Source organism: Loxodonta africana, chromosome 10, assembly GCF_030014295.1.
Source record: "Loxodonta africana isolate mLoxAfr1 chromosome 10, mLoxAfr1.hap2, whole genome shotgun sequence".
In the NCBI taxonomy this organism is placed as follows: domain Eukaryota; kingdom Metazoa; phylum Chordata; class Mammalia; order Proboscidea; family Elephantidae; genus Loxodonta; species Loxodonta africana.
The window spans coordinates 26104710-26118414 of NC_087351.1; the positions used below are offsets into that span (position 1 = coordinate 26104710).

Genomic DNA, 13705 nt, shown 5'->3' on the forward strand with positions numbered 1-13705 from the left:
GATTCTACTATTAAAGTTGAAACTGAGACTTAGGGTTGCAGGAACATTTTAAATGAACTGGTGTTTATTCCAACCCAAACTCCAAAAAGGCCAGGGTATCTATGAATTATTGGCTTTGCATATTCAAATAAACTCCTTAAATCTCTCTGAGCTTCAGTTTTCTTATTTGTTAAAAAAAAAAAAAAGACAACAAAACACACTTCCCTATAGCTCAAGGGACCATGAGGAAGACCAAATGAGATAATGTTTGAAAATGCTTAGTATATTTTCAACCATTTACTAGCTTATCCTACTAATGTTCATTATTACTCATTCCTTGGTCTCTTCTGCTTCTTAAATAGCTTTGAGAGCCCAGAACAGAATGATGCATGTCGTGACTGAGTTTGTCCTTCTGGGTTTCCCTGGTCCAAGGGAGACACAGAACTTCCTGTTTGCATTAATCCTGGTGATCTAACTCCTGACCCTGCTGAGGAATGGGGCTATTGCCTGTGCAGTGAAATGGGACAGACGACTCCACATACCCATGTACATATTCTCGGGAGACTTTGCCTTCCTAGAGATCTGGTATGTTTCCTCCAGTATCCCAAACATGCTGGTCAACATCCTCTCTGAGTCTAAGACCATCACCTTCTCTGGCTGCTTCCTCCAATTCTACTTCTTTTTTTCATTGGGTACAACTGAGTGTTTCTTCTTATCAGTTATGGCCTATGATAGGTACCTGGCCATCTGCCGCCCACTGCACTACCCCTCTATCATGACTGCAAAGTTCTGTATGATCCTGTTCTGTGTTTGCTGTGTGAGTGGATTCCTCTGCTATCCAGTCCCCATTGTCCTTATCTCCCAACTTCCCTTCTGTGGACCCAATATCATTGATCAGATCGTGTGTGACCCAGGCACACTGTTGGCACTAGCCTGTGTCCCTGCACCTTCTACTGAGCTTATCTGTTACACCTTCAACTCAATGACCATCTTTGGGCTCTTCCTCTCCATTTTGGGATCTTACACCCTGGTGCTCAGAGCTGTTCTTCGTGTTCCCTCTGGAACTGGTCGAACTAAAGCTTTCTCCACATGCACATCCCACCTGATGGTGGTGTCTCTATTCTATGGAAGTCTTATGGTTATGTTTGTGAGTCCAACATCAAGGAACCCAGCAGAGATGCAGAAGATCGTCACTTTGGTGTACTCAGCAGTGCCTCTCCTACTAAATCTCTTTATATATGGTCTCAGGAACAAGGACATGAAAGATGCCCTAAAGAAAGTCCTGAGATTATGAATTAGCTAAAATTGAGACACCTTTGGAAGAGAAACTGAGTTTGTCACTTCTGGCCTGTGTTATTTATAATAACCATAGAGAATGGCATCAGTACATCATTTTCTGGCTCATATCTAAGAGAGAGAATTCTCTTTCACTGTTCCCTAACAGTTCAGTGGACCCTGGAGGTACAGTGATGAAAGCACTTAGCTGCTAACTGAACGGTCGGCAGTTAGAACCCACCAACCACTCCGTGGAGAAAGATGTAGCAGTCTCCTTCTCTAAAGATTTACAGCCTTGGAAACCCTATAGGGTAGTTCTACTCTGTCCTATAGGGTCGTTATGAGTCAGAATCAACTCAAAGGCAGTGGGTTTGGTTTGGATTTTGGCAGTTCAAGTTCAGTTCACTGATGATATATTCAGTAAAACATTTTAAATATGCATAGCTTACTGAGTAATTATGTAGGGTTGTTATATGTATGTTATATGTACTTTTTCTATGATGTGTCTTTGCTGGTTTTAATCTTGACTGGCAGAAGGAATCGATAGCACATGTTCCTGAAGCCTTTCAAGAGAGGGAGGAATCTTCTAACTTCAGAAAATCAATACTCTTAAAGACAGTGGGCCAAGGAGCATCCAAAAAAAAAAAAAAAAAAAAAAAGGCAATGGACATCTTTCATTGTTTGAGGTTGTCTTTCACACCAAAAACAGAGTATGCTTCATATCTCTATTAATTATGAGTGAAGTGTAAACCTTTCATTTGCCATTCAAAGTCATTCAATAGACTGCTAGGTCCAGTCTTCCCTCCCACTTATCCACTGTATGACCCTACACTTCACAATGATCAGCCTTCTTACTTCTTTTAAACATATTTATTCCCAGCTGAGCCCTGGTGGTACAGTGGTTAAGACCTTGATTACTAACTAAAAGGTCAGTAGTCTGAATTCACCAGCTGCTTCTGGGAAACCTTATGGGGCAGTTCTACTCTGTCTTATAGGGTTGCTATGAATCAGAATTGACTTGATGGCAGCAGGTTTGGTTTTGGGTTTGGGTATTTTAATCATAGTGCTTCCCCTGACCATGAGACTTGCCCCTGTCTATTAATGAAAACCAGGAAAACCAAACCCACTGCCATCGAGTCGATTCCAACTCATAGTGACCCTATAGGACAGAGTAGAACTGCCCCACACCGTTTCCAAGGAGCGCCTGGCTGATTCAAACTGTTGACCTCTTGGTTAGCAGCCATAGCACTTAACCACTACACCGCCAGGGTTTCTATCTACTGAAGTAAATCTTAATCAACCTTTTCTCTCCCATGAGATAATACCTGATGTCTCCTTGAACTCTCCCTTCCCTGAAACTTGTCTTTATCTGCAATTTGGCCATTTAATTGCATACTATTTTGTAGGGATGCTTAGCTGTTCTTTTGTGAGCAAGTCTAAAACCTAGATATCTTTTGCTTCCCCCATCAGTGCCCAAGCCAGGGCAATGTACAGAATAGACACAAACCAAATACCTATAAATAAATTAATAAATATCTAAGGTACTGACTCTATCATCAAGACTAGCCAAATGTATATCTAAATTCCTCAATTTGATTTCTAATACGGCAAGTTATTCATGCAGAGTACAGTCATATAAATAAACATTAATTTATTCTTCACATATACTTAATTGGGTCCTAACTATATTGGAATCTTTTTAAATGGCCTTATCTCCAGAAGCAAACTCGGTAAGTCATACTAGAATGTGTCCATGGGAAAGGGGACTCTAAAGCAGGTTTTGAGGGCAGACTGCTCAGCACTGAGAGAATACCACAAAATCTAGCAGTCTATTCTACTAGATTCAATCTTACATTGCTTCCTAATTGTTTTATGTCAATACACCTTGGACTGTGAACTGTAATAGTCTCCTGGTTGCTCGGCTCATACTAGTTCTTCAAAAGGAACTTAATTATTAATGTGATACATGTAGCAAAGTTCTGCTAGACTGTTGGATTAACACAACATTGGAGCAGCAATCACTTTGAAATTTCCTTTGATGATAACCTGTGATAATAACTGTGATGTCGATCCACTCCATACGGATTGAAGGTACTTCTGAATTGCAGACAAATATGAGAATCTTTGAGCATACGAGCTCAGACTGAGTTCTGTATACCTTATATCCTGGAGATTAAAACAATGTTTTATAATTAATACAATAGTGTAAAATTTTCTTCAGCTTTCCTAATTCTTGAGCCCTACCTGTTCTAATTCTTTCATGTTGTCACTGACTAAAGATTACATTTATACCGAGATTACCCCTACGTTCCCAGGTGTGACAGTCATTTTCTGCCTATTTAATAATATTCCACTTTTACAGCACAGAAACAAGTGGTAAATTAACTTTGGTAAGAGGAGTTTTAAAGTTTGCCTGACAAAGCTTGCTGAAACTAGAAGCAAATCCATCAGACTGCAACCACAGAAGACATGAGACCACCCCACAGCCCTTCAGGCCTCCTTCACGGATGGTTCTCTCCTAGATGTGCCAGGAAATACATAGAACTCATCCTCCCCAAACTGACTATGACAACTCTAATATCACTTGGAATATATATAGAAGTCAATAACCTAAGCATATTTTATTTGTGTGCAGAGGCTTCCATGTCATCCACAAAGCAATGTATGCCTCTCAGAAGGATGTAGGGCAAGCCGCAGACAGAAAAGTGTGCAAAGAAAACAACACCAAGGTTTCCATGTTTGTGCCCAAACCCCATACTGAACAGGAAGAATATCAGCTGAGAGGCCAAGCTACTTAAAATGAGAGAACCCCCAGGGGCTGAAATGAGGTGGGTGAGGAGGAAGGACCTTCTGCGTGCCAAGGGAAGAAATGCTCCAGCATGGTGTTTCTCAACCTTTCCGCCAATGCACACCTGACAACACTGGTCAGAGAACACAGGGCATGTGGGAACAACAATTCTTTGAAATCCAAAGTTTTATCTTAAAGTTCATTACAAATTATACTTCCTAGTCGCAGTGGTTAATGCACTTGGCCGCTAACCAAAAGTCGGTGGTTCGAACCCACCAGCCACTCCAATGGACACAGCTATAGCCGTCTTCTGTGAAGATTACAGCCTTGAAAACCCTATGGGGCATTTCTACTCTGTGCTTTAGGGTTGCTCTGAGTCGGAATCGACTCCAAGGCAACGGATGGGGGCTATTCCATAGTATAAACAGCCCTGGTGGCACAGTGTTTAAAGCACTCAGCTGCTAACTGGAAGATTAGTAGTTCAAACCCACCGGTAGCTCCAAGGGAGAAAGATGTGGCAGGCTGTTTCCATAAAGACTACAGCCTTGGAAACCCTATGGAGCAGTTCTACCCCTAACCAAAAGGTTGTCGGTTCAAAAGTGGTTCTGCAGGAGAAAGGCATGGCAGTCTACTTTGTAGAGATTTCTGGCCTTAGAAACCCTGTGAGGTCACTATAAGTCAGAGTCGACTCAATGGCAGTGGGTTTGGTTTGGCTTTTGGGGTTCTATAGCTATAAGCTAAAGGCTACAAAAAAAAAAAAAAAAGGCTGTTTTTTAGCACAGCCCATGGAAAGTCCCATACCTTTGGCCAAGGACTTAGCAATTCCACTCTGTCATTCTCAGTACTGTCCAGTACTATAAGACATAGCCACCCACTTCACAGTCTTCGAATTTCTCATGGTCTTCAAATATCACTTGCCACGTGGCCCACCCAAAGCCTTGCTATATTAATAGATCTGTTATTCCAGAGTGACCACAGGTGATCATTTGATGAACTTTTTAGTCATCGCATGCTATAAGTTGCTGAGTCCCATCACTTAATATACTACCCAGTGTTACTGCCTTCAGCACCAGTCAGGCCAGATAACAGTACTAGATTTCCCCATCCTTTTCTACAGGATTGGTTGCTATTGGCAACCCAGAGAATCTTTGTGAAAAGTGGAGAATGAGACTCAGGCAAATGGCAGAAACAAAGGAAAGCTACATTGCCGGAATCGCATCCAAAATTACTCCTCAGACCACCTTTGTGGAGGACATCAGTGGCCTCAAAGCTGAAGCCTGGATTCTCGAGCTGAGTCTGCATTTCCCTACCACTGGCCATCCCAGCACTGCTGCCCCTGGAAGGCGACGTTGCACCAAAAATACTATCTCTAAGAACGCCCCACAGTGCCAATTTCTTTGTCTCCCTGGCTCCTGTGTCTATGTCTGGGTGTCTGGTTAGTTGAACCTAGGGAATGTACCTACTATGGATTAAATTGTGCATCCCCGCGCCCCCCCACCCCCGTTATGTGTTGGTATCCTAACCCCTGCACCTGTGGATATCATCCTGTTTGCAAATAGGGTTTTCTTTGCTATGTTAATTAGACCATACCCAAGTATGGTGGGTTCTAAATCTAATCACAACCGAGTTATAAAAAGAACAGATGAGACACAGACACTCACACACATGGGGGAAGACAGATGCCATTTGAAAATCACCAAGGATCCAAGGAATGCCCTGGACTACCTACTTGGAAAGAATGGACGTGGCTGAGATCCTAAATTGGACTTTCAGCCTCCAGAATTGTGAGAAAGTAAATGTCTGTCCTTTAAAGCTCCCCACTTGTGGTATTCATGTGATGGCAGCACTGGAGAACTCAGACAGTACTCACGCTCTAGTTTCTACAAAAGCAGAGAACTCTGGTTGGAAAGTTTTAGCTTTCACTTTTAGCGAAGTCAATTTCTATGAAGTCTTTGTAACTTTGTGTCTCAGCACACACGCTGCCCTTGCAGCATACTTCCTTCAGTCATTTTGAAGCAATGACCCCACATTTCTCATCTCTCTCCTACATGACCTCCTTGGCCCTTTGTGTACCCATGCCCGTCATTTACCTGTACTGCTTGCTCCTCAGTTGTAGGCATTAACAGTTCTCCCAAGAAAGTATGTCCTGGTTTCTGCCTTCTCTCAGACACCACTGTGGCTTTTCAAAACAGCCTCAAGTTTCACATTTTCTTTTTCGTTGAGATATTTTCTGCAATTGTTCTCATCCTTCAATTTGTCCTTACAATTTTTCAATTTTTTTTATTTTTATTGAACTTTCAGTGAAAGTTTACAAATCAAGTCAGTCTCCCATATGAAAGTTTATACACACCTTGCTTTATACTCCTAGATGCTCTCCCCCTAAAGATACAGCACATTCCTTCCCTCCACTCTCTATTTTAGTGTCCATTCGGCCAGCTTCTCACCTCTCTGACCTGTCATCTCCCCTCCAGACAAAAGCTGCCCACAAAGTCTCATGTGTCTACTTGATCAAAGAAGCTCACTCCTCAGCAGTATCATTTTCTATCCTATACTCCAGTCCAATCCCTGTCTGAAGAGTTGGCTTTGGGAATGGTTCCTGTCTTGGCCTAACAGAAGGTCTGGGGACCATGATCTCCAGAGTCCTTCTAGTCTCAGTCAGACCATTAAGTCTGGTCCTTTTACAAGGATTTGAGGTCGGCATCCCACTGCTGTCCTGCTCCCTCAAGGGTTCTCTGTTGTGCTCACCATCAGGGCAGTCATCAGTTGTAGCTGGGCACCATCTATAAACAGACTGTCTTTTCTCCGTTGAACTGACTTGGGGACTTTGTCAAATATCAGCTGCTCATACGTGGTTGGATTTATGCCTGGATTCTCAATTCTGTTCCATTGGTCTATGCATCTGTTGTCGTACAAGCACCATGCAGTTTTGACTACTGTGGTGGTATAATATGTTCTAAAATCAGGTAGAGTGAAGCCTCCCACTTTGTTCTTCTTTTTTGGTAATGCTTTTTTTTTACTTATCCAGGGCCTCTTTCCCTTCCATATGAAGTTGGTGATTTGTTTCTCCATCTCATTAAAAAATGTCCTTGGAATTTGGATCAGAATTACATTGTATTTATAGATCACTTTTGGTAGAATAGACATTTTTGCAAAGTTAACTCCTCCTATCCATGAGCAAGGTATGTTTTTCCAATTATGTAGGTCTCTTTTGCTTTCTTGCAGCAGTGTCTTGTAGTTTTCTTTGTATAGCTTTTACTTCTCTGGTAAGATTTATTCCTAAGTATTTTATCTTCTTGGGGGGTATTGTAAATAATATTGATTTACTGATTTCCCCTGTGATGTTCTTTTTGTTGGCATAGAGGAATCCAACCAATTTTTGTAAATTTATCTTATACCCTGATACTCTGCTGAACTCTTCTATTAGTTTCAGTAGTTTTCTTGAGGATTCTTTAGCATTTTCTGGCATAAGATCATGTCATCTGCAAATAGAGATATTTTTAATTCTTCTTTAAAATCTGATGCCCTTTATTTCTTTATCTAGCCTAATTGCTCTGGTTAGGACCTACAGCACAGTGTTGAATAAGAGTGGTGATAAGGTATTCCTCTCGAGGCGGGGCCAAGATGGCTGACTAGGTAGAAGCTACCTCAGAACCCTTTTGCAACAAAGACTCGGAAAAACAAGTGAATCGATCACATACATGACAATCTAAGAACCCTGACCATCAAACACAGATCTAAAGAGTTGACTTGAGTGACAGAGACTGAGAACTAACAACCACGGGGAAGCAGCAACCGTTTTCGGAGCCTGGAGCCAGCGTCCCAGTCAGGAAACCTTGGCGCCAGGCTTTGGACTGGGCACAGGGGAGCTGAGCATGGCATCCTGAGACGGTGCAAACATGGGATGCAGTCCTAGCTCCCAGAAGTGACTTCGGGGGAAGCCCAGCCAGTGCATGCAGGCAGTGCAGCGACACGGCTGACAGGAGGAGAAGTCACCAGGAGGCAGTGACTGGTTTTGGAGCCTGGAGTGTGGAGTCCCAGCCGAGGAACCTTGGCGCTGGGCTTTGGACTGGGAGCAGAGGAACTGACCACGGCTTCTGAGACAGCACAAGCACAGGACACGGACCTGACCCTTGGGGGCAATCTCTACCCAGACAGCACACACAGTGGACACGCCCCTTGGGAATCTCAGATAAAATAGTCATCCCAAGCAAGATAAGTAACTTTGCCTATATTCCAGGGTGCTACTCTCTCCTATTTATCTGATCCCTCCCCTCCCCTTCCCAGGTTGCTTCATTAATATTGGAATTTCCTGAGCCAGAGAGTGAAGCACCCTGTGATTTTTTTTTTTTTTTTCTGGCCTTTACCTAACCCATTCTCCTGGCCTGAGAGAAGCAGCTAAAAAAAAATCCAGGGACAAATAATCCTTCCCTAATTGGACTAAAAATACAGAACCAGCTCCAGCCAAGCATATGTGATCCACAGTCTTGGGCTTTCATGCCTACAGGGAACAAGGTAGTTATTATAATGCAAAGGCAATTCTAATAGAGATCTGACTGTAATTGTTTTAGCCGATTACTGGAAAGACAAGTTTCCCTGGTCTGATATCTCTGCGTGTTCAACAGAGCCCTCACTGGCCCACAACAGGGAACTGAGGGCTGAAGCTCCCCCCAGACCACATAGCCTCCTGCCTTAGGGGTCTAAGGAGGGTAACACCTACCAATCTGTAGAGGAACTTGCATTGGGGCTCGAAGGTACAGCTGCAGAGCCCACCCACCAAACAGCTTTAGGAATAGAGACACACCTACCTCACTGGCAGTTGGGGGAAGCCTGTCAGCATCATGCTCCCCCTGGAGTGTGAACCCCTGCTGCTACTAGAATCTGGTGCACACAACTATCACCACTACTTCTCTAGGTGGATAGGTGACAGTCTGCACCACACACTTGATGACCCAAAATCAGATTCTACTCAAGAATAGTGAATGGACTCTTAGGCTTATATATCTGATAACAGCCCAAACCAGCTGGTAGTAGGACATAAGTGATTCCAGGGCTACAACAATCAAGACAGCGCAATCTAGTAGCCCATCTACGTATACTGAAAGAAAACAAAACAAGATAAGACTCAGTGAGCAATTATAGAATAAATCACTACAACATCTTAGAGATGGCTCGGAGACTGCATTCGATATCAAACCACATAAAGAAGTAGACCATGATTGCTTCTACAACTCCCCAAACTAAAGAATCAAAATCTTTCCCAAATGAAGATACAATCCTGGAATTGCCAGATGCAGAATATAAAAAACTAATTTTCAGAATGCTTCAAGACATCAGGAATGACCTCAGAAATGAAATAAGGCAATCAACAGAAAAAGCCAAGGAACACACTGATAAAACAGTTGAAGAACTCAAAAAGATTATTCAAGAACATAGTGGAAAAATTAATAAGTTGCAAGAATCCATAGAGAGACAGCATTCAGAAATCCAAAAGATTAACAGTAAAATTACAGAATTAGACAACTCAATAGGAAGTCAGAGGAGCAGTCTCGAGCAATTGGAAAGCAGGGTGGGGGATCTGGAGGACAAGAGAATCAACACCAATATAAAAAAAAAATTTTTTTTTTTTTTGCTGAAAAAATTCAGATAAAAGAATTTAAAAAAAAATGAAGAAACCCTAAGAATCACGTGGGACTCTATCAAGAAGAATAACTTGCGTGTGATTGGAGTCCCAGAACAGGGAGGGAGGACAGAAAATACAGAGAGAATAGTCAAAGATCTGTTGGCAGAAAACTTTCCGGAAATCATGAAAGGCAAAAGGATATCTATTAGAGATAAACATTGAACCCCATTTAAGACTGATCCAAAAAGAAAATCACCAAGACATGTTATCATCAAACTTCTCAAAACCAAAGATAAAGAGAAAATTTTAAAAGCAGCCAGGGAGAAAAGAAAGGTCTCCAACAAAGGAGAATCAATGAAAAAGTTCAGACTACTCAGCAGAAACCAAGCAGTCAAGAAGGCAATGGGATGACATACATAGAGCATTGAAGAAGAAAAACTGCCAGCCAAGGATCATATATCCAGCACAACTCTCTCTCAAATATGAAGGTGAAATTAAAACATTTACAGATAAACACAAGCTTAGAGAATTTGCAAAAACCAAACCAAAGCTACAAGAAATACTAAAGGAAATTGTTTGGTCAGAAAACCAATAATATCAGATACCAGCACAACACAAGGTCACAGAACAGAACATCCTGATATCAACTCAAATAGGGAAATCACAAAAACAAATTAAGATTAATTTTAAAAACAAAAAAATGCTCAAAACAGGGAATCATTGAAGTCAATATGTAAAAGATCACAATAATCAAAAAGAGGGACTAAATACAGGTGGCATAGAACTGCCATATGGAGAGGGAAACAAGGTGATATAGGACAATACAAGTTAGGTTTTTACTTAGAAAAATAGGGGTAAATATTAAGGTAACCACAAAGAGGTATAAAAACTCCATAACTCAAAATAAAAACCAAGAAAAACATAACGACTCAGCAAACGTAAAGTCAAATACTATGAAAATGAGAAACCCACAATTTACAAAGAAAAACGTCTCAGCACAAAAAATAAGTGGAAAAATGAAATTGTCAACAACACACATAAAAAGGCATCAAAATGACAGCACTAAACACATAATTACGCTGAATGTAAATGGACTAAATGCACCAATAAAGAGAAAGAGAGTCTCAGACTGGATAAAGAAACACGATTTGTCTATATGCTGCCTATAAGAGACACACCTTAGACTTAGAGACACAAACAAACTAAAACTCAAAGGATAGAAAAAAATATATCAAGCAAACAACAATCAAAAAAGAGCAGGAGTACCAATATTAATTTCTGACAAAATAGACTTTAAAGTTAAATCCACCACAAAGGATAAAGAAGGACACTACATAATGATTAAAGGGACAATTGACCAGGAAGATATAACCCTATTAAATATTTATGCACCCAATGACAGGGCTGCAAGATACACAAAACAAACTTTAACAGAACTGAAAAGTGAGATAGACACCTCCACAATTATAGTAGAAGACTTCAACACACCACTTTCGGAGAAGGACAGGGCTTCCATTAAGAAGCTCAATAGAGACACGGAAGACATAATTGCTACAATCAAACAGCTTGACCTCATAGACTTATACAGAACATCACCCAACAGCTGCAAAGTACACTTTTTTTTCTAGCACACATGGAACATTCTCTAGAATGGACCACATATTAGGTCATAAAACAAATCTTTGCAGAATCTGAAACATCGAAATATTACAAAGCACCTTCTCAGACCACAAGGCCATAAAAATGGAAATAAATCACAGAAAAATCAGGGAAAAGAAATCAAACAATTGGAAACTGAACAATACCCTGCTGAAAAAAGACTGGGTTATAGAAGACATCAAGGAGGGAATAAAGAAATTCATAGAATACAATGAGAATGAAAACACATCCTATCAAAACTTCTGGGACACAGCAAAAGAAGTGCTCAGAGTCAATTTATATCGATAAATGCACACATACAAAAAAAAAGGCAGAGCCAAAATCAGAGAACTGTCCCTACAACTTGAACAAATAGAAAGTGATCAACAAAAGAATCCATCAGGCACCAGAAGAAAACAAATAATAAAAATTAGAGCTGAACTAAATGAATTAGAGAACAGAAAAACAATTGAAAGAATTAACAAAGCCAAAAGCTGATTCTTTGAAAAAAATAACAAAATTGATAAACCATTGGGCAGACTGACTAAAGAAATACAGGAAAGGAAACAAATAACCAGAATAAGAAACGAGATGGGCCACATCACAACAGACCCAACTGAAATTAAAAGAATCATATCAGATTATTACAAAAAATTGTACTCTAACAAATTTGCAAACCTAGAAGAAACGGATGAATTCCTAGAAAAACATTACCTACCTAAACTAACACAATCAGAAGTAGAACAACGAAATAGACCCATAACAAAAAAAGAGATTGAAAAGGTAATCAAAAAACTCCCAACAAAAAAAAGCCATGACCCGGACGGCTTTACTGCAGAGTTCTACCAAACTTTCAGAGAAGAGTTAACACCATTACTACTAAAGGTATTTCAAAGCATAGAAAATGACGGAATCCTACCTAACTCATTCTATGAAGCCACCATATCCCTGATACCAAAACCAGGTAAAGACATCACAAAAAAAGAAAATTACAGACCTATATCCCTCATCAACATAGATGCAAAAATCCTCAACATAGTTCTAGCCAATAGAATTTAACAACATATCAAAAAAATAATCCACCACGACCAAGGGGGATTTATACCAGGTATGCAAGGCTGGTTTAATACTAGAAAAATCATTAATGTAATCCACCATATAAATAAAACAAAAGACAAAAACCACATGATCTTATCAACTGATGCAGAAAAGGCATTTGACAAAGTCTAACACACATTTATGATAAAAAGTCTCACCAAAATAGGAATTGAAGGAAAATTCCTCAACATAATAAAGGACATCTATACAAAGCCAACAGCCACCATCACTCTAAATGGAGAGAGCCTGAAAGCATTTCCCCTGAGAACGGGAACCAGATAAGGATGCTCTTTATCACCGCTCTTATTCAACATTGTGCTAGAGGTCCTAGCCAGAGCAATTAGGCTAGACAAAGAAATAAAGGGCATCCGGATTGGCAAGAAAGAAGTAAAATTATCTCTATTTGCAGATGACATGATCTTATACACAGAAAACCCTAAGGAATCCTCCAGAAAACTACTGAAACTAACAGAAGAGTTTGGCAGAGTCTCAGGTTATAAAATAAACATACAAAAATCACTTGGATTCCTCTACATCAACAAAAAGAACATCGAAGAGGAAATCGCCAAATCAATACCATTCACAGTAGCCACCAAGAAGATAAAATACTTAGGAATAAATCTTACCAAAGATGTAAAAGACCTATACAAAGAAAACTACAAACTACTAGTGCAAGAAACTAAAAAGGACCTACATAAGTGGAAAAACATACCTTGCTCATGGATAGGAAGACTTAACATAGTAAAAATGTCTATTCTACCAAAAGCCATCTGTACATACAATGCACTTCCGATCCAAATTCCAATGACATTTTTTAATGTGTTGGAGAAACAAATCACCAACTTCATATGGAAGGGAAAGAAGCCCCGGATAAGCAAAGCATTACCAAAAAAGAAGAAGAAAGTGGGAGGCCTCGCTCTACCTGATTTTAGAACATGTTATACAGCCACAGCAGTCAAAACAGCCTGGTACTGGTACAACAACAGGCACATAGACCAATGGAACAGAATTGAGAACCCAGATATAAATCCATCCACATAGGAGCAGCTGATATTTGACAAAGGCTCAGTGTCAGTTAATTGGGGAAAAGATAGTCTTTTTAACAAATGGTGCTGGCATAACTGGATATCCATTTGCAAAAAAATGAAACAGGACCCCTACCTCACACCATGCACAAAATCTAACTCCAAGTGGATCAAAGACCTAAAAATAAAGACTAAAAGGATAAACATCATGGAAGAAAAAATAGGGACAACGTTAGGAGCCCTAATACAAGGCATAAACAGAATACAAAACATTACCAAAAA

General features: G+C 40.3%; 1 protein-coding gene across 1 annotated transcript; it reads left to right on the top strand.

Moving 5' to 3' along the window:
* Window positions 1–355: 355 nt before the first annotated feature.
* On the top strand, window positions 356–1273 carry LOC111749138 (olfactory receptor 11H6-like). The gene has a single exon (XM_064291971.1). It carries the CDS (start codon window positions 524–526, stop codon window positions 1271–1273), a length of 750 nt encoding a protein of 249 aa, XP_064148041.1. The 5' UTR covers window positions 356–523.
* Window positions 1274–13705: the final 12432 nt, after the last annotated feature.